This window comes from Calonectris borealis, chromosome 7 (genome assembly GCF_964195595.1).
Source record: "Calonectris borealis chromosome 7, bCalBor7.hap1.2, whole genome shotgun sequence".
Taxonomy (NCBI): Eukaryota; Metazoa; Chordata; class Aves; order Procellariiformes; family Procellariidae; genus Calonectris; species Calonectris borealis.
This window is the reverse complement of record NC_134318.1, coordinates 41,543,845-41,567,533: the sequence shown is the minus strand read 5'-3', so window position 1 is coordinate 41,567,533 and position 23,689 is coordinate 41,543,845. Positions and strand designations below refer to the sequence as shown.

Sequence of the window (23,689 nt, the reverse complement as noted above, 5' to 3'; positions counted from 1 at the left end):
AGCTCTCGTATGTCAAAGTAGATCTATCTCAATTATGAGTAATAACAGTTTTACAGAAAGTTTTGATGAGGCTGACTTTTATTATCCTTGGGTCTATAACCCATACTCCAAAGGCTTTATGTTCTAAGTTTAAAGCTGAACAAGGCTGTAAAGAAGGTGTCTTCTTACAGATTCAGCTATGCAAACAGAGGAGCCTCCCATCCTTAACCTTCTCACCATCCCTGCTGCTGGAGCTTACCGCCCGTGCAGCTCGTACAGCAAAGTGGTTCGCGAGAGCACTCTCATCTACATCAGTCAAAATCAAATGGGCTAACCTAATCCAGTTTATTTAAGCCGTACGAACCCATCCCAGCTCTTTTTGCCTGAATCCAGGGGAATGGTTACACAAGGTGTGGTTTTTCAACAATATTCTGGAAGTGATAACCTCCAGCAGAAAGATGGGAATCAAGAAGGACCATCTAGGTAAAACTTCACAAAAGTACATACCTCTACGGGTTGTTTGGGGTGAATGTTTGTCTACAGCTACGTTGACCTTAAAAACTAAATACTACATTGACCCTCCTTATTTTTGTATAAAAATTTGAATAATTTTTCCACTTATGCACCCAAGATGTGAACTGTGCTATCTCAACTAGAGTTATGGGTTAATATTCATATGGAAGATGTACTAGTTATTGAAATGGAGCAGAAAATAATATATGATTTGAGGTCTGTTCTTCACTGCTGGTTGTTCACTGCATGAGCACAGGCAAATTACTTAATTCCTCTATGAATCAGCTTGAACATCTGTAAGGTCAACATAACACAGATGATCTTCCCCAGATGCTCTGAGATTCTTACAAAAATAATTCAAATTAATATTATTGTTGCTATATAAAACAGTCAGTATAAATCTTAGTTTATGGCAAACAAAGCATATTTGACAATGTCACCCCTTTAGCAAAGATGGGCTGAACAAATTGGTGAAGTTTAATTTACCCACAATGCCCAATTGTTTGGGTAACAAATCCAAAATATGATTTCTCAGATTAAAATGTAAGAACAACAGTATATGTATATACTTGCACATAAGATTAAATTGGGCCGTTTGCCAATGATATTTATGTTGTAATTATCTCAAAACATATTTTGAGTTAATAGTCTTCAAGCCAAAAGTACCTTTAAATTGTATTCCAGCCAAAAGTACCTTTAAATCAAATATTCAGTTAAATAAGTAGATTGTGAATGGAAGATTGAAAGCATATGTAAATCCTAACATCACACAAAAAATAATAAATGCTTTACTATGATAAACTAGATACCATAATAAAATGCTATTGAAGAAAGGTCATTGGCACATTTTAGACTAGTATTTATAGAAAATGGAAAACAACAGGCTGTATTCCTGACAAATAACCTTGACTGGCACAAGATTTGGATAAACAACGGGTTTGATTTTACATCCTAGCTAACTCACAGCCCTCTGCCATGGCTTGGGAATCAGTTCAAAGACTAAAGGAAAGGAAAATTTTAAGGTAAGTTAAAATCATCAAAATTGTATCCTTACTGATATCAGCAAATACTGTACTGGTGTTTATACATCACTTGCTGAGACTATACAATGCAGCAAAACCCAGCGCGATGGTATAATACCTTGAAAGGGATGCTTTGGTACATTACCACATTCCCTGCTGCTCTCCTGCATGCTCAAGGACGGGAAGTGATTATAAACCTGTTAAGAAACCATCTCTAATTCTCCTGGGCGAGTCCTCAAAGCAGGCTCTACACCAGCACCCCTCCTCCCATGCATGCCATGGGGCGTCCCCTCACACCAGCACCCGGGCCCAAAGGCCATCACCTGTCTGCACAATTTATGCACGTCATTTTGAAGCGTCTATTAGAGCCTTCAGCGCTTTCAGAAATGAACTGCGCTGCATTTAAACCGTAGGCTGCTTTCTTGACGTAGCCACGACTTTACTGCTGGCATCCCCCTTATGCCTGGATTATAAATTCTCTATCTTGCTGTCTTGAAATACCTGAATCTTGACATTAAATCTGTCATTTTCTTGTATTTGCTATAATTCAGGCTCCAAAATGGACTGAGGGACTCCAAAATATGGGCTAAAATTCAAAACCTTCACAAATGTTATGTCCTTCTTAGCCCACTGAATTTGCATGGCAGAAGACGCTTCCTTTAGTAGTTCTCCTGCATTCCTCTTGGCTTCCTTGCCCATCCTCAAGCAAGGCCCCTGAAAACGGGCTCAGTTACATACACACATAAATCTTTGCAGACCTGAGCAGGTTTTGCTAGTTGGTTGCTTGGGGGTTTTTTTAAGCTTTTTCACTGGAACTTAGTGTTACTTTTTAAATCTCTTACTTTCACATCAATATAAGCCACCGAAATTTAGTTACAAAACAAGTATTTACACTGAGTTACTGACAAAAGAGAAGAAAATAGCTAAAACCTGAAATTATTCACTCACATCATGTATTTGCTAAATCAGTTTAAAATAAGATAAACATTTAGCGCAAATATGTTTACAGCTTTAAAAAAAATGAAGTTAGAATTAATATAGGTCAACCAATTTGATTAAGCACAGTATTTTCAGTATTTTTATCTCACTGAACTCAACACAGATTTATTTTCTGATCAATCCCATTCAGGGGCACACGAGGGTCAGTGCCAAAGAACCAGCATCCAAGACCTACTGCAGCAAGTCGGCCAGCAGAGCCTCCCATCCCCTCGGACATGTTTTGCTGGGATGTCTATCAGAGAGCAAGGAAAAAATACGTTTTTTTCCCCTCCAATGATACGTGGAGTCACACATTGCGTACAAATTGCCCATGCTCTTTTCAAAACCTGGGCTTTAATTTCTTTTCTTTTTAATATATGAACTGTCTTGAAAAAGATATAAATAACCAAAATACAAACGCCAAGTATTTCTCCCTTGGATCGATGAGAATGAGTTGCACTTTTTGTGACTCCCCGCACAGTTTAACAATGCTCCGCTCAGAGGCAGACCAGCAGCCTCTGCATTTCCCCCCAGCAGACAGCACTCCGGAGCCAGGCCATTTATGATTCAGGGAAAGAAGGCAACGTTTAAGGGAACTGTTTTGTAAGTTGACAATGGTCAAAGCAATTGATTACTGCAGTCAAGGAGAGCTGAAGGACATTATAGTACACCTGGATCCCAAGACCCACTTCTGTTAATTGAATTGCAAAATAAACTAGCAAAAAAAAAGTCATTTTCATAAACACGAATTTTTAATTATCCTATTATTTGCAGATCAGGAGACTTACATGGTGGGATAAGAGTACCTTATAAATTTATGTTTGAAATTTAAGTACATCTAACCACCAACAAATACAGATTAAGCTAACAAAAGTTTAGCATGAAGGGGAAAAAAGGGCTGACAAAGTTTCAACTCTTGATATTTATTTTTCTTTGTATTTTACAACTAAAAAAAAAGGGAAAAAGAAACTGTTACAAAAGTTAAAGTGATGAGAAAAGTTTAGGATCACTGTATCATGAGCAGCTTGCTCATGCAGTCAACAGCCAAAACGTAGCGCTCTAAGAGTAAACAAACAAACAAATAAATCAAACCACAATCCATTACCTTTTTTTTCCTAACAAAGAAGTAACATTAAACCCAAACAGTACTCCACTCAGATTAGTTAGTCATTTGTAAGTTCAGCTAGACATCGGGCTAGAGCTGCTGCATCTCTGCCTCGCACACCGAGCATATGCTGCACAGAACACGTCCCGCAAGCCCGGCAGATCCAGGAGGTATTTGTTCCGCCCCGCACAGATGGCCTCGGCAAATGCACAGCGAGCGCGATGCGCCCTGACCGCAGGGCACTTCTGCACATCTCCCGGAACTGATGCGCACGCGTGCTGTGGGCATGCCCAGGGCTTCAGGCAGCTGAGCTGCTGCTCCACGAGGCTGATGGATGACGGGAAGTATCAAGAGGGGAAAAAAACACAACAACAAAAAAAAACCCCAACAAAAAAAAAAAAGGCAAATTTTTCTTTTTTTTCCCAGTGAAATGTGAAGGAGAATTTGTGTAGGGAAATTTAGATCTATGTAAGAATCAAATCAATAATACATTTAAATGGGTATTACAGTGGGCCAATGGACAAACTTCATGAAGAAAAGAGTTTGCAAAGGAAAGATGAAATCCTTGTGCTTAGCTCTTACAAGACCAACATGATGGTGTCCAGCACTAGAAAACCCCTTCTGCTGTGCGTGCATCTTCAGCCCAAAGATCTTTCACACTGAACTTTCAAATGAATGTATCTAATTTAGTAATACAACACTAGAGAGTAACACAAGAGAAAACCTTTACATGGTGATCTTCCCTCTAAGCATAAGGAAGCCAAAACACGTAAATCTCCCTTTTTTATTTTAGAAAAGGCTTTTCGGGATTGCTCCTTCTCAGCCTAAAGCTCCTAGCAGGTTCTGCAGCATTCCCAAATCTAGCACTGGCTCTGTAAGCTGTCTTACAGTACTCGCCATCCCAAACAGGGTTATTCACTGCATGGAGAGAACTCAATTATTAGTAAATAGCACTGGGGAGCAGGCAAAAGAACCTAAACAAAGCTGGTTCAATATCACTGCAATTTCATTTAATAACACAGCTGGAAACGATTTGGTGGTAACGCTTTCAGTACATGGCATTCATCCTTTCTGACCGTGCCACCCGATGAACGACTGCCATCTTTACAGCCACATGAACCTCTCCCACGCTTCAGACGGAGAGAAGAGGACCTTTAGCTCTTCCTTGACCCAGTGAATCTCTTCTACTGCCCGAGAACCTGCCGTTGGCACCCGCCGAGTTCTAACAGCATTTATTTATTGTTAGATATCTAAGATATTATTGGATATCTAACATATCTATCCACAAAACACAATTCAGCCCTTTCAGATTTTCAACTGAATTAGCAGAAAAACTTGGAAAAACAGGGTGTACCACTAAATCTTGTCCCCTCACAAGCCGGCTATCCCAGGTGAACTGCGGTGTGTCGCTATCGTATGCCACATGCTTTCTGTGAGACACCTCTCACCAGTCTGTTGACAGACCGGAGGGACAGTTTTTATAGATCTACAGATCAATTCTCATGATCACGCAGTCTTGCAGCCGTACTGCTGGCCCCACACCTACGTCTCTGCCCAGAACCGCTCCAGCGTGTCTTAATACGAAACCTTTCTACGTATCAGCTAGAACACAACTATCACGCTCCCCACGTTAAATCAAGGCAACTGCTGTATTTCATCTATCACGCTTGTGCAGGTAGGATTTGCATGTCAGAACAAGAGAACAGCTTAAACAGAAACGTGTAAGTAAAAGGGATTAGATATTCTACAGGAGAGAGAACAGCATGCTGATAGAAAACTGCAGGTACTGCACAGGGAAAGTTTACAAATTTAAAGGTTAAGCACAAAATGGAGGAGTCGGTGCTGTCAGGGGAACCACAGAAAAAAATGCTGAATGCAACAGCGTTTTTGCTCACTGGCTTCAGCGGGGTAATTTTTTTCCCTCTAACTTTCAGAACAAACAAATTAGCAATTCTTACTACAGATGTCACAAGTTATAAAGGAAATTAATGCAACAGTCTAACTGAAATGAGGCTGAGCGAAATGATATTATTTTCCCTGTGGACTCATATGTCCACACACCGAGTTCTGCTTTGTGAAGATAATATCCAGAAACTGCTCAGCAAAGCTTAAAAAAACCCTATCTAAAACAATTCTGCTTTTTTTCAGAGATGCACTTGAGTGTTGGGTTGGGGTTTAGGTTTTTTTTTTAAAAGACGTAATATGGAAGGATTTGGTGTAAGTTTGTCATTGGCAATATTCTAGTTTCCTCCTAAGGACTTTTATTCCATGTGTTTTTTCTAACATGAATAATTAGTTTGAAATCCTGACTAACAACGAAACAAACTTTTGTAAGTTGGAAGTGCTGAATGTCTCAAACCTATGTTGACTTCATTGTGAGTCAAATACAAAGCATGGTAAAGGATGGAAATCTTTAGAGTGCAGTCTGCATATTCATACAAAATGATCAACAGTTTTAGTCTATTTTCCAATTTCTTATTAGCAGCTCTGATGTTGAAATTTAAAATACATTTTATATGCTGGATGAATAAATCACATACGCCAGCATAAATTTTTCATGATTTCTTCATAAATTCCTCATTTCTTGTTGTCAGTTGTCTTGGCAGAAACTAAAATATACAAAGCTGTAAAAACGTCAGTCTAATTTAATTAAGACAACTGTCTGCTTTTAGTAGTATTTGACAAGCACTGGGTGATGCTACATGTCACCCAGTATGCACAGCAGAGAGTGCAAGGGCCTTTTAGAACTACAGAGAATTTAAAGAAACCTGCATCACCCTTGACTAGCTGGGGTCCCAAGTCCCTCGGGTTTTACATTTAATACTTGTTTGTAGATTCACATTCATCATAAACTGTGTTTTCTTTCACTTCAAATGAGAGAGTGGGATTTTCAGCTTCTTCAATCAAGAAACAAGAGTTTATTAGAGTGGTGGATTTTTTTCTTTTGGAGGCCATTAGACTAGACCAGAAAAGAGTATATTAAGACAGGAGGAATAAAGAAATGGATGCAGAAAGCGAGTCCTCAGCTTCAAGAGAAATTACATTAGAGCCGAGAACATGCTCTTCAAGGAGAACCAAGCCCCTGCTCCCTTCCTCAGCAGTCTGCCTGTATCAAAACACAGTTAGGGTGACAAATGAGCTTTTTCTACGTCTGCATACGTGGAAGTGTATGGAAGCAATCTGAAGCAAAGCCAAACTCAGCACACATTTGTATAATTTCATTGCTACACTAAGGTACTCCAGCACTGAATTTGGCAAGGAGCGAAAATGCAATGATCCCTCTCTACAGCCTTTAATCAGTATTCACCTGAAAAAGTACATTTGCTTCTTGGCACTCCTGCGCTAGAAACATTTGGACAAAGTGGAAAAGATGAGGAATAATTCTTTAAAGATCAAAACAAAACAAAAAAAAACCCAAAACCTTAGGTGCTGTCAGAAGCACTGAAAATTACAGGTTTATGTAGACCAGGAGAACTCTATGTCTAAGAAGTAGTATTTTCTGGGATACAACACAGTGGCAAGTGCTGAATGCGAACGTGGTAAGCCTAAAAAGTGCTTGATGCTGTACCAAAAGAGGAAGATATATCCCAAAATGAATGTATTAGTCAGGTAATAACTATGAGATGTATCTCAAAGAGGGAAATATTTTCCTTAAGAAAACTCTTCCTTGACAAAATATGACTGAAGTGGTTGTGGAAGAAGCATGTTGTAAAAAATAGTTTGACAAATGAAAAAGTATTCAGTGTTCAAGAAGAACTTACATAAAACATGTTTGGTTTTGACAGCTGGCAATTTTACATTGATTTTTGAAAATTAAACATGGTTTCTGGCTGAAAAGATGCAAAACAGTCCAGCAAGAAGAACATGAGGCAAGAATGTGGGAGGGAAAGTGAATCCTCACAAATACATCGTAGTATTGCACCTCCTTTTAAAATCTCACTGAGAAAAACATGAACTAAAATTCATTTTGGAAATGTTTCTGTTTGGATATCTTTATAAGTGAACTGTCAGAAAACTATCAACTATCTTCTTCTACATCTTACTCATTTTTCCAACTTTATAAGTATTTTTGTTACGCCTTGCATACTGCAGACATGACTGGGCCTGCAAAAGGTAAACCACAGAAAGCAATACATTTTATCAGAGCCAAACACAGAGAGGAACAAAACCAGTGATTACTGAATACCTGAATTCTCAGAAGGAAAATTTCAGCATTAAGAAGTAAGTAATGTCATAAAGGGAAATTTTTAACTTTTCTGTTAATATTGGATCATCTGTTCCTCCCACAAAGCTATTGCAGTTTGACTGCAACAGGAACCAAAATTTATTTTCACATGTAACATGAGAAAAACAGAAAAGAGAAAGAAAAATCAGGGAGGGTGGCTACAACTGTTACAGCCTTCCTCGTTTCGTGGCCTGTGCACTTCACCCATCCAACCCCCACACAACACATCCTTGCGAAGGAGGAGTCCGATGGGCACTCATCGCTATACAGAGGACCACTTGGTGGAGTACATTCCCAGTGTTTTTGAGGATAAGTTGACTCGCCACATGCTACAACGCATCTCAGCATTCATGTAGGAGAAGACGACTTCTCCTTGCCCTGGGTGTTCCCACCTAACTGCTGCTGCACCTTGATTCCAAGTTTCCTAGCAGAGAACAGAGCAGCTGCCAGTCAAAAATTTATTTTGCGACGTCAGTGTGGATCTGACAAGAGCCCAGGAAAACCAGCAGCGACCGTGGGCAAGCATCAGGGCCGATGCTCTGACAGCACAGGGGAACTCGGTGGTAGTGCCCCACGTTTGATGCCATGGTGTGTAACCCGCACATACGGCAGTAACTCCAAGGGGAAAGTATATATCCCACTCTGCCTCCTCCTATTAACACTTATGTTCCTTACACTGCCTAACCACAGCACTCGTGAGCACCTAGACTGCAGTATAATTACTGTCAACAGTTTGAATAACGTGCCAGATGAAGCTCTTTAAAGCAATACTGATCATCCCCTCCCTCCAGAAGACCACATAATGTGTGCTATTAAAGGGTAGAGCTGGTATCATGGCCCCCTGCCCCTCCATGAGGAACGGCATACATGCATATGTATGACCGTGTAATGGCCAACAGCCTTCCCCACGGACAGCAGCCGCTGGGAAATGAATCACCTTTACAAACTGCTCGCGTGGTTTAGAGAGACAAGATCAAGGCTGAGACAGAGGGAGCAAGGCTCTCCCTGCCAGCATCTACCCGAAGCCACACTGTCCATCACCTGCACCTCACAACTCATCAGTACCACTTGGTCCAGCTCAGGGGAGCGATCCCCACGCTGGGAATCGGCCATAGCACGTGAGATACAGCCCTTGCACCAGCCCAAGGCTTTAACGCTGGCTCTACACCAGCTGCAGAAAGACAGATGACACCTGAGCCAGCATAAAGCCTGCCAAAACAAATTAAGCTGTCAGAAAAATTAACAAATTTAATCAGGCAGATGATATTGTACCAAATGAGTGCTTGGTGTTACAGAGAGGTGGTGTTTCTCACCCAGTGGCGGTAGCTCTAACATGAACCTCAGCAAGTTGTCACAACGCAGCCGGAGATCGCGGGTTCAGGGATCAGAAGCTCCGGTTTCAGCTCTCTCTCTGAAGCGACTTGCAGGTATCCTTTTCATTTTCTTGATAATCACACTGACCTTAAAAATTACAGTTTTCACACCTTCTGAAGCAACCATTTATTTATTTATTTTTTTTGTATTTTACTGAAGTTGCTGGCAATTGGCAAACAACTCCCACAAAGGCAAGGCTGTAACGCTCTTCCCGAGTCCGAAGGCGAGGGCTTAGGCAAGATAAACAGTCAAGTGGGGGTGGGAAAGGTCAGAGGAGGAATGGCAGAGGCATTTCCAGAGCTCGGTCCTTCCAGCAGCCAGAGCGCCCGGCAGGCTTTGGAGGGGGATAGGGAGGTGTTAGGTGCTGGCTTGCAACAGGCAGAGGGAGAAGCTTTTCCCATATGTGGCAGAACAAAAATCTGAAAATCTGGGAGATCAAAGCTACTGTCACAGGCAGAGCAAACGCAAGCGTATCCTTGAATACACTGAACAGCAGCTCAACAGGCATTTGATGAATGTATATATACAATGAATTTAAAGAAGGAAAATATTTGCTTTTAATATCTTTCATATTATTGTTTTTAAGACTCCAGATGAAAAACATCTTGGAAGTTTAAAGCTCACCCATTCAAAGAACAGGAGTTGCACAGAAGTATTTGACAGTATGTGGCCCAGTATTAATATTTTTTAACACAAATGATTACCTGTATGGTAAGGATGCTCTCATTTTGGTAGAAGTTGAAAAGTAATGAATTTACCTTTTCATTTCAATCTTTTCATCCCAAGATCTGTCAATACATCTGTTTCACTAGCTGCAACAGTGCCTGCTTAACTGTACACAAATCCTTATGATGAAAAAAGAGAAACATCTGTCAAGAATGGCTTAGCTAAATCTATGCCTGCTATGCCATTAGGAGACAAAGAAGATGACTTTTCAGTCCTCATATTCAGTGATATAAACCTTCATACTGGTGATAGCCAATGGTCTGGTACCTCTTTTCTCTCTAAATATACTTTAAACTCTTACTGTCCTATAATCACACACGATTGTACAATCTGTTATGTCAGAGCATGAATAATTTTCTTTTTTTTTTTTAAACTCTAGTTATTACTACACTGACTGTGCTTTCTCATACTTGACCTGTTTTCTAGAATCTGTTCATGAAATACTTCTGATCCTAAAATTTAATAACCCTAGAAAAGGCCTCACTGGCTTTTTGCGCATCGAAGCTACTGCTCTCAGGAGCCAAAACTCTACATAATTGTCAGTCATTTAAAAAGACAAAAACCCAGAAAAGGAACATGTTGGCAAGTTAAAAGCAAACAGGGCTTTAGGCATATTTTACCAAAATTATATTAAATTCATAACTGTGCTGGTCACTATTCTTGTGAATTATTAAAAAAAATCATACATAAACATCAAAGTACTATTTTATAATACACACAATACCTCTGTTTAATCAAGCTACTCCTCCTACCATGTTCATTTAGTATCCACAAATGCACGGCAGAAAAATCTTGCAGTAGAAGAACCAGCATTTGAAATGATGCAGTAAAATCATCATCAATATTCTGATATGATTTTTGTTCTTGTACAACTCCGTTCTCCTTAAAATGGGCTAATATTGGCAGGAGAAGGAAATAAAACTGAAATGGTGTTAAATATGTTGGAGGCTGGAGCTATCCCAGTGCCAGCAGCAGCACAGCGTGGACCCAGGCTGGATACCAACAGGCACTTCTGGACACCTTTCACCTACAAAGCAACTCTTTTGGCTCTACAAGACAAGAAAATGGGAAATTAAGATTTTGGCATAAGACTTGGAGCCACAAGGGCTGGTCCGTTCTGACAAGCTGTCTTCTGAAACACAACAGCCTGCAAGCAATAAACAATACGGTATAGTTTGGCTAAACACAGTGAAAGACTTCCATCCCAGCACAGCAATCCGAGAAGCTTCCTGACAGCACAGTTTCGCCCTTCCTTGTCCATGGGCTTGTCTGGGCCAAAGGAAAGTGGCTCAAAACATTATTCCTTCCACTTCAGGGAAAGATTTTTCAGCTCGTCACACTTAAATGGGAACTGGTATTTCCAAAAGAAAAAACAACTCAGCCCAGAAGGCCATGTAAGATTTCTCTACCTGTTATCCAGTTGTCATTTTTCACCAAATCCCAGCAAAATAAATCATACGAGATTTTTGAAAGGGCAGAGAGTAAAAGGATACAGCTCTGTATGTTGCGTCGGTCCTGAAAGTCACACCCCAGGCAAAAAAAAAAGGGGAAAAATAATGAACAACCTCTAACAATTCTCTAAGTCTTACAACCTCTAATAATTCTCTAAGTCTTACACCTGGACCTACACAGCTAGCCTCATTGGCTCAGTATGTGAAGGATAAACGCCTCCAAAAGCCTGCAGATTTTTTGTGTCTCTCATCCCTCCTGGCTTCTCACACCACCATCAAGAAAAATTCTTCTGGCATTTCTTGAGCGATAGCTCTTGAGATTGGTAACGGAGCTTTTTCTATTTCCCAATGTTTTTTATGACTGTATCACAAAAAGGTGACTGACAGAAGGCAGCCAGAAAGAATAACCTGGGAACGTTACGGATACTGATTTGACTATGGAAAGTCAGTCAACAGGAATCAACACACCGCAGTATTTCCTGCGATGTTTGTTGATAGATAAGGAGAGGACCACGTACTCAACTCTGCTTTCCTTTGCAATATTATAACTTTCTCCCAGAGGAAATTCCTATCCCAGCAGGAAGCAAGAACAAAGGGTTTTCTGATACTGCTGCGGGCGGCTTTCCTCCGTGCGGTGGCAATTGCACCTCATCTCCGCTCCGGCGTCTGCACGCTCCTGTGCGTGGCGGGTCAGCTACTCCCGTTTCCTACGGGAATCCCTCGGGAAAGCAAAACCGCCCACTTACCTGAAAATCAACAGGCTTGGGATTTTCCTTCTTTGTTTGGAAGAAGGAAAGGGGCATGAATTTCTGTAGTTCTGATACTTTTTTAAATTACTATTTAAAGAAAATATTATTTAAAGAAAATAGGAGAATTCCAGTGCAGAGCAATTGATTTTACTGGAAAAGTAAATAAAACGCTTTCTAAAATACAATGGATCAGCCAAAAGGCCATTTTCACTCCCAACTCTAAGTGTGAAAATAACAAAGTCACTGATTGATGGTCAAAGCCATAGAATTTACAATCCAGTTTCAAAGCTAACTACAGAAATTTTCATTACAGGGTAACAGCCAAGAGAAGCATCTCAGCCTGAACTTCCGTTTGTAATATACAAATAAACATTTTTTGTTACTTCTAAAGACTGAAATATTGGGGTTTTTAAAGTACTGGAAGAGGAAAAGATTAATAAAACTCAAGTGTGAAAAAGCAGCGCATACTTCACTCACTAGATATTTTTAAATGTGCAACAGTATTAACTTAAATGAAGCAGACATGGAAAAATAATGATTTAAAGTGAAAATTGCTACACCTTCCATGTTAAAAATAGACATCACATGACACTAGCTTTTACTGTTAGTAAAAATGGAGTCCTGCTAACACGCTTTTGGATTTAACACCTTCAGCTTCATTTAATTACCTACTTCATGCTGCTGCTTTTATAAGAAACAAGTATTGACACATTCCTGCTCATGCCATCCATTCTGTGCCAAAAAAAAGGACACCATTTCATATCTGGGTATGTGATGCAGACAGCACTTCATGCCGTTGTTTAAATATGCAGAACGGACCGACCCAGGCAGTTGCCCCAGAGTACAGGCTGCCTGTCAGGGCCCCAGAATTTCAATTAATAACTGGAACAGCACACGCAGGTGGGTGTAGGTGTCCTTGTGTATATGCCTCTGCTGCCTGATAAGGTACTACCTTTTCCCGTCCTGCCAGAAGTAAGATAATTCGAAGCTGCATTTAAACACGGGACCATCAGTCTCACTCGACGGCGCAGCACAGGCAGGTCTCGGGAGGGACTCGGCGTCGGGGCGTGTGGTCCTTCTGCCGCTCGAAGGGAGCGCAAGGACAGCGGGTATGGGGAAGGGCTCCACTCTTTTCGGCTGACGGCCAGCGTCATGAATCGGGAGGAGAGGACTAGATGCCGTCTAGCTTCAACCCTGCTCCTGTCAGAGCGTGATCCTCTGCCAGCCCCGGACCGCCCTGCCTCAGCCCCTCGGCAGGAGGGAGAACCGGGATGCTCTTATATGGTCTTTGGACTCCCACCACCAAAAGGACACCGTTATCATTTTCCCACTCTTGGTTTTTGTCACATTTACGACTGATACTTAATTTTTCCTGTGGGAACCTAGAAAGCAGGCGGACCCACAGAATTTGGTGCTGCAGGGAGAGAGACTCATCTGGCACCAAAATTGAATGCGAGGAGCCAGGCAAAGCGGAATAAAGCTGTAAGGCGCATGGTCCCAAAGGCTTCATGAAATCAGAAAGTAAATATTCATATGCAGCTTCAACCCGAACATCCACACTGGTACAATAATGTGAATTCAAATGTTCGTGATCTGACCTCCCTCAACCTTATTTACAGCTAGACTTTGAATAGCTTTGAACAGCTGAGTGAGTTCAGACAGCAAAAGAGAAAAAGAACATTAGAATTATAAAACACAATTTAAAATTTAAAATTACAGTTAGGGGGTTTTCAGTTATATTAGAAAACTTAGAATCAGAAAATTTTAAATTAAAGAAACTCTTCCACTAAAGGATTTGTCTGGTTAAATATAACCTGCTAAAGGTTTCTGCTACTGCTGAAACAATTAAAGCACAAACCAGACAAACAAAAATACGTAACAACATATTATTATCCACTATTCAGTGCAGAATATATCGAATTCTTCTTGAACTGCACCATTTGATAACCAAAAAATATCATAAAAATCAAACTGATTAATATATTGGTTGGTATAAAATGCTCATGAGTACAATCATCACAAAGTATTTTAATGTCAACCCAGGTTTAGACTCTAGGGGGGAAAATAATATCCAAATCATTCTTTTCCATTTGAAATTAATTTGGCAATGCTTCTTCAGATCTCTACTAGAGTCTTACCAGAGAATTATCATGATACATAATCTAATAACCTCTCGCAGCTTTCTTTCAAAATAATATATTAAACCCAGGAGTTCTTAACACTGTATATATGCAAGTTGGGGAAAAAAAGTGCAAGTATCCAAAATAATGAGTTGGCTTTATTAGTATCTTGTTAAACCCAAAAGAAACCAGACATCCACAGCATACTGTGGACGATGATTCCAGAAACTGAGGAAGAAAAAGCTATTTGCAATGTTATCTTGCTTTTGCTTATTGTAACCATCAAGCCAAGCTGCTACTTTTGCTCGGGTGCATGGAGGTGGTATGCCCTATTTTTCTTTTAAAGTATCACATTTCTGAGCCGCTTCTGAAAACGACAGACTGTGAGGTGCCTCTCAATTGCTCATTACCTGTTTGCAGAACAAATATTTAAGAGTTGGTAAAATATATCAAGGAAGATGACCAGCAGGGCAAACTCTTGGTGTAGTAGCTACCCCTACCAGTGAAGCCCCATTAAATACCCCGTAGGTAAAAAACACAGCAGTAACATGGGAAGTCCGCTGGACGAAGTTATTATTCTAAATTCACACATCTCTCTACAGTTCTCAAGCTTCATAAGACACAGGTAGCATTCAAAATGTCTTGAAGGGATTAAATGTGCCACCACTCAAAGGAGGACAACCAGTTAATGAACAGGAATATTGCCAGGTCTAAACCTCAGGACTGCTTTGCTACTTACAACTTTGCAAGGAGCCAAAAATAGCAAGGCCTTGTAACAGAAGAAAAGAAGAAAAAATCTCTAAAACACCTTAGTTCAGTTTTTTCTTCCCTTCATATATAAAACTTGAACTCAAGAACACCGAGCAGTTGGGATCATTTTATCCCTACGTGTTTCCTTCTAGTTCAGGAAGAGATGTTCCCTTACACGCAATTCTTTTCTTTAAAGTCACTGTAATTTTCTTGTGGCAAATAAAAGGTTGAAGTGTCACGGAATGTATCAGAAATATTTTGAGAAGACGTTAACTACTACTGAGCAACGAACGTGTGCATATTAGTCTAATGCTCCACAGTGATATTTTTGAAGAACTGAATAAGGATCATTCTTTCCCCAGCAAAATTAAACACACCATCTCTGTTGTGCTTTAGGATGAAATACACCCGCAACAGCCCTCACCTGATTTTATAGGGATGGCATGGTACAGAGATCTACATTCCCAGGAGGAGAGCAAATCCCAGCCACGCTTTAGGGACAGAAAAATAGGTTTGTCAAGGGAAGCATAACAATAAAAGATAGAGCAAGCAGAGTCACAGCGGATGCTCGACACAGTCACCCAGCCCAAGCCCACCTTCCTCGCTGCAGGATGCCTTCACCAAAACACACACACACGTCTTCAAACATATGAAACCCATAATTTATACTACATAATAATGATTAAAATGGTAACTATTTTAGTACCAGAAATCATTATTCCACCTCTAGACCCCAGAAGAGATTAATCATGATACAAATAGACAGAGGAGTACTCAGAGAAGCAGCAGATGTTTTGGGGAGGCGGGGACGGGGCTGCAACATCTCACCCATACATCCCCAACGTTGGCAGCTTCACCAGCGCAAAGGCTGCTACTCAACTTCTCTAGCATAAGTGATCACAGATCACAGAAATACAGGAGAAAACCAGATCCGTTAAATCCAGTGGGCTGCCAAAACCGCAACTGTTCAACAATTCTCACAACAGTACCGTTATCAATGTACAACCTATGCCAGGCACAACATTTCTAACTCATCATGGCTGGGATAAAATAACCTGGAATGCTTCCTTTCCACCCGCTATGGAAACCATCAAGGGAAAAGAGCTGAAGCATATTCCTTCAAGGAATCTCAGCCTTTTGCGTAAGAAAAAAACCCCTCTATTATTTTAAACATAGCCAAGTACATTCATTTCACTCCCAGGTCCAGTTAACTTGACAGGTACAATACTAAACCAAAAATCCTGCAAGGTCTTTACTGAAAAGGTCAGTACATTATGCAACCAGGTTTTACGCACAGCAAAAAAACTCCCTCCGTGTACAGAAACTGTGTCTTTATATAATTTATCAATGTGCATTCATCTATTTTATTTAAAGATGAAGACCAAACTTTTAGGCATCTGAGTTAATTTCGAAAACTGGCTCCTAAGAAAGTTACACGCTTTGAAAATTTTTATCCTCAATCCATACATGGTAAACAGTGGGAGGTTTTTCTATACAGAGAAATGTTTGGCACCAAAGAAAAACAAAATTGCTCCCATTTGAAGTCTTATTTCATTCCATCCCCAAATAGAATTATTTTGTTGTTCAAACTGCATGTCTGGACTCTTAAACTTTCTAAATAAGTAAGCACAGAGTCCTACGGGAAATGTATTAATAGTCAGGAAAAGTAGCATCGATTCCTTCTAATCAAAGCTTTTCCTGCTGTTCAGACTCTTCTTGAAACAACGTATCCCTTCTCCTCCTAAAAATATAATCGCATTTCAAACACTTTCTTCATCACAATATCCTATTTGGAAACGTAAACCAGTTACCATATTTCATAACAGCACATATTGACTGAATACTTTAATGATCAGTGCCCCAGTTATAAGTGCAAGCTTTCAAGTCACGTCTACTAATAGTCTCTTTGAACATGGTATTAATGCAGGCTTGAACATTGTACATATGCAGGGGTTTGGAAAATGAAGCAATGATTTCAAAGTCTTTTTGCGCGTCTTCCCTCCACCCCGTATGTCTGATATTACTTGATAGTCTGTAAAACTGCGTTGTGCTCCTGCATTTTCGTAGTTTTCTATCCAGAATCTTTGTCATCCTTCTGAACTTTTTTCCCTTGTTATGAAAACTAAACCTCCATCCATCAGTAGCTTGGGACGGATTTTAAATAAGAGCTTTTGCACTTGCACCTAATTTGACAGATGCGATTTGACTGGTCAATTTTAAGTGCAAAGAGCCTATTTTCAGGCATTTATTGAAAACATCAGTGTTTTTGTCTCTATATGCCTGTATAAAGCCTAGCAGAATATTGCAATTAAGCAAAATTTGAATAATCTAAAAAATAATTTAATTTTGGCTTTGGGTTACCTGTAAGAATAACTCTCAGTCAACTGAAGCCTGTAATACATTTTAAGGTTCACAGTTACACAAAACTTGCTTCAGTTCGTAACCACTTCAGTGTTTGTACACTATTGACGGATAGTCACATACGTAGCTGAAGTTAATTCTGAAAGCGCAGTATAGATCTGACAGGTACTGCTATGACAACCATGAGGCAGAACAGCCTACATTTCCCTGGAAGCTCCAAAAATAAACATGTACAAGCCACTCCAGCAGCAGTAAAAAGGTACATGTTTACCAGATGGATCTCCCGGATCCTTCTTCCTCCTCTTTGTGAGATTGTTTTTTTGTTGTTTTTTCACACAGGAAAATTCATTAAAATTCTGGACTGGGTTTTCAGGAGGAAACACACCTCCACCCACCTGCAAAGCCAATGCAGCACTAGTGGGGAGCAGGTAGCACCCGCCAGATTCCCTCCGCCAGGCAAGAGGTATCTCCTCTGGAAAAAAATACACAGGCACAAGAAACCTCATTCTCACTGAGAAGCAGCACATCCCTTTTTCTCTGACTTCAAAAGGCAAAATAACCAGGTATTTTATGTAAATGTGGACATTAGACACAAAAAATAGAACAGAAAACATCAAATTCATTTTTCATAGGCAACTCAGCTTCCACTGGAATAGCTGCAGATGAAAGTAGTAGCTACAAATTAATATATCATAAGGTCTACCGAAGGAACTGGTTGTCTCAAATGCCAAAAGTAAGACCAAAGACTAAATTATTTTCATTTACAAAAACGTAGAGAGGAACTGTTTTCATGTTCTGAGTTATGTATTTAAGAGCAACCTAAGTTTAGCTTGTCAGCTTATGACAAAAGTTAAAAACAATTTCTAAAACATTTCTGAATAATTTCTAAATGTGATTTAGAAAGGAAAAACGTAAACAATACAAAACCCCTGCTTTTTTTAAAACTACTTTTACAGTTAAAACTCCTTGAGTGCGTTTTCCTGCAGGAGATGCCTGGAGTGAATACTCTGCCTCCGAAGCTCTCCTCATCCCTATCTGAAACACAGAAAAATCTCCTGAGTCCTTGCACCTATTAAATACAGCTATCGAAGTTTATCACAGAGACCTGTGTGACAGAAATACCACGGTGGCTGAAGATCAGGCCTAAATTTCATTATCAAGCATCTGGTGGATTGCTACAAAGCGGCTGTCGCAGGAGCTGTCAACACAGCTGATAAAAACACCTCCTTCTAATCCAGGGATATTATGCCTTTACCTTAATAGGAATAACTCTTCCTGAAAATACGTACACGTACAAACCTTACGGCAGATGTAATTTAAAGGTGCCCAAGTATCTTAAACGGAATTATTAGCAATTTCCAACAGCAACATTTAAAACTACAAATAGCATTTTCTTTTAAAGTTGTCTTAGCTCATCCCTATTTTTAGGCACCCGTGATCATGAATACATTCAGTAACCACTTTACCAGGCTTAAAAATTCCCGTTGAAAAAGAAAACCCAACAGATGAAAAGCTACATAAATTTAAACTAGACATAATCCTAACGTAGTCCAACACGGAGAAATAGGACTGAGCGACCGATACCCACTGAAACAGGGCGCAGGCAGCTGGTGGAACAGCAAAAGGCAGGGGGTTCCCTGCACGGAACCCCTGGGCGGCCGCGCACGGCAGCGGGTCTCTGGCAGAGCTCAGGGCCAGCTTTATGGAACTGATGCTGCAGACCCTATGGACATGCTGCTACCTGCCACTGCGAAGCAAACCTCCAAGTCCCAGCCCAGCATCCACCATCCGATACAGAGTGACAGGGCTCAGACGACTCTCTAGAGATCATTTAGTCTATTCCCCTTTTCCCTAAATTATAACCGGCATCTTAACAGATGCTTGTCAAACTGTTTTTAAATACCTCTGCTGCTGGAGGCTTCACAACGCCCCGAGCTATCCACCGCAGCGCTCACTGCTAGACTATTTCCCCCAGCCTCAAACTTGAACGTTTCTTGCTACAGTTTATGACCGATACTTCTCATGCAATTCAACGTGGCTATGCAAAGGCTATTCCCATCTGCTCTGCTGCAAGATTTTACGTATCTGAAGACCATTTCCTCTCTTTCTGCCCCTCTGTCTTCTCTCTTCTTTAGATTCACCCAAAAGCAAAGGCCATTTCAAGACAATATATGGATGAAGACTTAATTATTAAATACTATTTGGATATTCTTTTCAATCAACCATCCCTAAAAGTACTGTGCTGGTAGGTATCGGCCTTTTAGGAATTCAGCTTTTTGGTTTAAACACAGTCTCTTGATCTTCTCCTAGAAGTAGCTGTTTCAATCGTAACACGCTATGGTCTATTATTCATCTCTGTCATCCTATCAATCAATGGTTTTTTCCACTTCTGCTGCTTGGATATTGTTGTTTACAGTAAAACAGCAGCTGATTTGGACCGAAATTTGACAGTGAAATAAAAAGCCATAGCATCAGTTTGTATTTTCTTTACCCCCTCTGACAACTTACGTTGCACAGCACCTGATGAGCCTACACTGCGACCACGTCGCCCCGTCTGATCAGCAGTCAGCAAACCAATGCCGCCTTCAACATACTGGTGGCAAACCAACGGATCCCATGAAACCAGTGACATTCAAAACCTTGGACTCGTAATTAACAAATTGCTTTGCTAAAACAATAGACTCTGGTTTTAATTAAATTAGAGCAGCCAGTAAACAGAATATTAAGTGGCACATCTAAGAACAAAAAAGTAACAATTATCTCATTAGATATGAAGATTTTTGTGTTCATTTCAGCACGATCGGTGGTAACACAGCGTGACTATCTGTGTTATTGAAACAAAGGCACGCTGAGCATGGGAAGTAATCCTGTGCCTGGGACAGCATACTGCCGGGATAGGAAAGAGAGAGTACCCTGAAGTTTTGATGCACTGTACCAAAAACATGGTGCAAAGTATACCATACGAGAGTAATTTCTGTGACTATTAATGAGCGTGCATATATTTATGTATACAGGAATCCTACTAGTAAAGTACGGTTGAAAGAAGAGTAGTACTAAATTTTAACTAAACGTGTATTTGCAAATATTCCCTGTAACACAGTCTTTCACACGCATTTCTCCATTTCCCCTCTTCCCCCGCAGCTACAATTCTATTTCAGCCAGAATATTTTAATCCATTGTTAACTATCTGGAAGCAAAGCACTGCATGGAGCGGAGCTGCCTGGGCTGTCTCTGCCATGAAGGGGCAGAGATACCTCCCAAGGGACTGGTCCCACCTCCCGTACAACAGCGGTACCACCAGTGCTTTGGGAGGTCTCTCCGCTGCACACAGCGGGAGCTTAGAGGTCTAACTTCCAGCTAGGTACTTTTTTTTCCTTTGTTTCACACTACCAGATATATTTCATGCAGGGAAACAAATGAACACACAAGCATTCTGGATATAGTTAAAAATTAGCTCACTTAATTTGGCTTATGGCACAGAAATACTCAAAGTGCTTTGCAAGAATGACACAAAATGGCATGCTCCAAGTCATTTCTATTGAGAGGACGTGGTAGCTTTAAAAGACAGAATTTGTTCCCTAGTCGTCTTCAATAAAAATTTATAGGGGTGAAAATAAATGGACGAGATGGACAAAAAGGTATTTTACAATGCAGGTTTCTGTTTTTGGAAATCACATTAGCTTCAACAGGAAAAATGAAAAGCACTCAAATCAATTCAGAAGCATTTACAAACGAGCTGGTGTGATGAAAATGAACTTGTAAATTAGAGATGAACAACCCCCTTTAGCACTTCTGCAGATATTCATCAACACCAGAAAGACTTGAAAAACGTTTTTGTTTTTAACTTTAAATATTACTCAAATATTCTATGGGTACTGAGGTTATTCAGTACGAACCAAAGATCTTAACAACACATCCCGCTTCTGCTTCTTCAGGACTTAATGTTCAGCATGGGAAAAAGACAAGACTATTTTTAAGGATCAGAAAATCAAAGCCCCTACCCTAACTGCGGATCTCTGCGTCACACTTGGTATTACTCCAAATTTTGAGTGAGGAACTGCCTGGTAAGAACACCTTTCTGCTTTAAGGAAAAAATAGTGGGGAGGGAAAGGCTTTTTCTACACTTTTGCTCTTACATTTCTATGGCCATAATTCCACAGTTAAAAAAAAAATTGAGGTCAAATCTCCACCCAAATGAACACTGAGTGGTCATTTGGCAATATCGTAAAGGTAATATAAGGAATACCCATCTTCTTTACATCTGGGGGAAGAGTCATCGCAGTATTTTTCACACCACTAATCGCCGTGGGACTGGTTAACTGGCATTAATAGTGTCCAAACACAGACCTTCCCAACCATATTTCAAACTCTTAAAAAATTCAGCAAAGCACAGAGGTCTTCTGCTCGAAAGGATGCCAGGTAACATACGCTGTGAGGGTTTCCAAAGCACCTGCAACACGACTCTCAAGACAGTTGGAGTTCTTGAAGCAAAACCACTTTCAAAATTAAAAAAAAAAGAAACCCAAGGGGCCTTAGATCTTCCTCATCAGCTAATCTCAAAGGGCTCTTCATTTAAAACAGCAGGTGCAGCCACGCAGAAGTGTGCATCCATAACCAATGGGTATAACTCAAACGATGGCTGAATCTCCTAACTCATATTTATTAAGAATGGATTTTATTAGGTGGTTAAGGAGACTTCAGAAGCCAAGATTAAAGTTACGGTGCATTTTTATAACGAGAGTAGGAGCTGTGGTTCAGGATTTTATATAAGTAAACACTGACAACTTTATAGCCATGGTAGCTACCAGTAAGCACAGAAGAGATTTCTCCAGGCAACTAGTAAATATAATGTTTTTTCCTTATACTTTCATCACAGTACACATAAAAGCATTTGACACACTTAATAAATGTCACAAACGTAAAATACTGCACAAAGGCATGCTAAATAATGACAATGCTGCAATTATTGAGGGGAAAAAAAAAAGGGAATTAGAAACATTGGCAGCCTTCACTTCATTACCGGGCTGATGGAAACTGGGTTTAAAATGCCCTTTCAATTCTTTCTTGTTAATACTACCGAAAATATCTCAGAACACACAACTCCATATCAGCTTATGTACTCCATATCAAAAACCACTAGTTTTTGAGGCAACATGCAAAACATATAATTCATCTCCAAAGGAATACATTTAATTATTGTAAGGTATGCATAGATCCCTACTGTATCTCCAGTTTGTTCCAAAATTTTGGTTCTCTGAATGATGCCACCCTTAATTTGTAGTTGGACTCCATGAGCCCCAAAAAACAGGCCATGAAAATACCGCTCTGCAATCTCCAAAGCCAATTTTTAAATAATTATTTGCATCAGAGAAGGAAAAAAAAACCCACCCTAGCTGCCGCATTGTGTTTTACTGTTTCCAAGCAACACTGTTGTTTCAGATCAAACATGAAACAGCCATCTCAGAAAGCCACAGTGCTTTTTCCTCTGTACTTACTTATTCTGCATCATGTTCATTATAACCCAGTCGAAGGGATAGACATTCTTCCCAATGAGATTCTTGAACATGATGAATGTTTCCATCAGAAAATCCTAAAAGAAGAGAAAATATTTGGAAACGATCACTCTTCTGGATCAAAAAAATTCAAGTGATAGTGTCAGTTATGAACGACCAGATTCAAAAGGTGTCTTACTGTTCCGCTTCATAAACAAGCCATTATTCATATACAACACACATAATTCTACTACGGCATATTTATATATGATGTACATAAATCCTACAATAATTCTATTTAAACTTTTCAGAAATGATAACAGTAATCCTACATCGTAAACAACCAATGGTATTACTCAGGAACAAGCACTGGTTTGCCAGTTATCCAAAGGCAGTTTCTGCTGAAAAAAATAATTCCTTTCCTATACCACAGACAAAGTCTCACAGTCCGCTCATGTGCAGCGTGTATTGCGGCATATACGCTGCAACACACGCCTAGCGTTATGTTGGAAAGTTGTTAAAAGCATACTGGTACATGGGAAGAGAAAAAACCAAAGATATTAATTTTAATCTTACGATTACACTAAAAAAACTCCCTAGAGTCAGTTGATGAGTCTTCCCTCCCCTTGTGAATCCCCTCCTGAAATTTTTTCTTGCCTGAAATCAAGATTATCTATTTATTAAAAAACATATGCTCTAGCTCAAAACCGGATTCAGATAGGTGTGGGGGGTGCACATTATCCCCGACCTGGGGTAGACGACAGCAATGGTTTGGCCATCCTGAAACTAGGAGAGACTCTCTCCCTGAAGGGAGTAGCAGTAATTGCTTCTGCCAGTGAAATCC

The 23,689-nt window shown here is 40.1% G+C and overlaps 1 protein-coding gene across 2 annotated transcripts in view; it reads right to left on the bottom strand.

Moving 5' to 3' along the window:
- Positions 1 to 23,689, bottom strand: part of DOCK1 (dedicator of cytokinesis 1) — a 321,757-nt gene that overhangs the window by 105,006 nt on the left and 193,062 nt on the right. For both annotated transcript variants that reach the window (XM_075155288.1, XM_075155289.1), the window contains exon 29: positions 22,849 to 22,943. In XM_075155288.1, the coding sequence (XP_075011389.1) occupies positions 22,849 to 22,943 (95 nt within the window). The remainder of the gene's footprint in view (positions 1 to 22,848; positions 22,944 to 23,689) is intronic.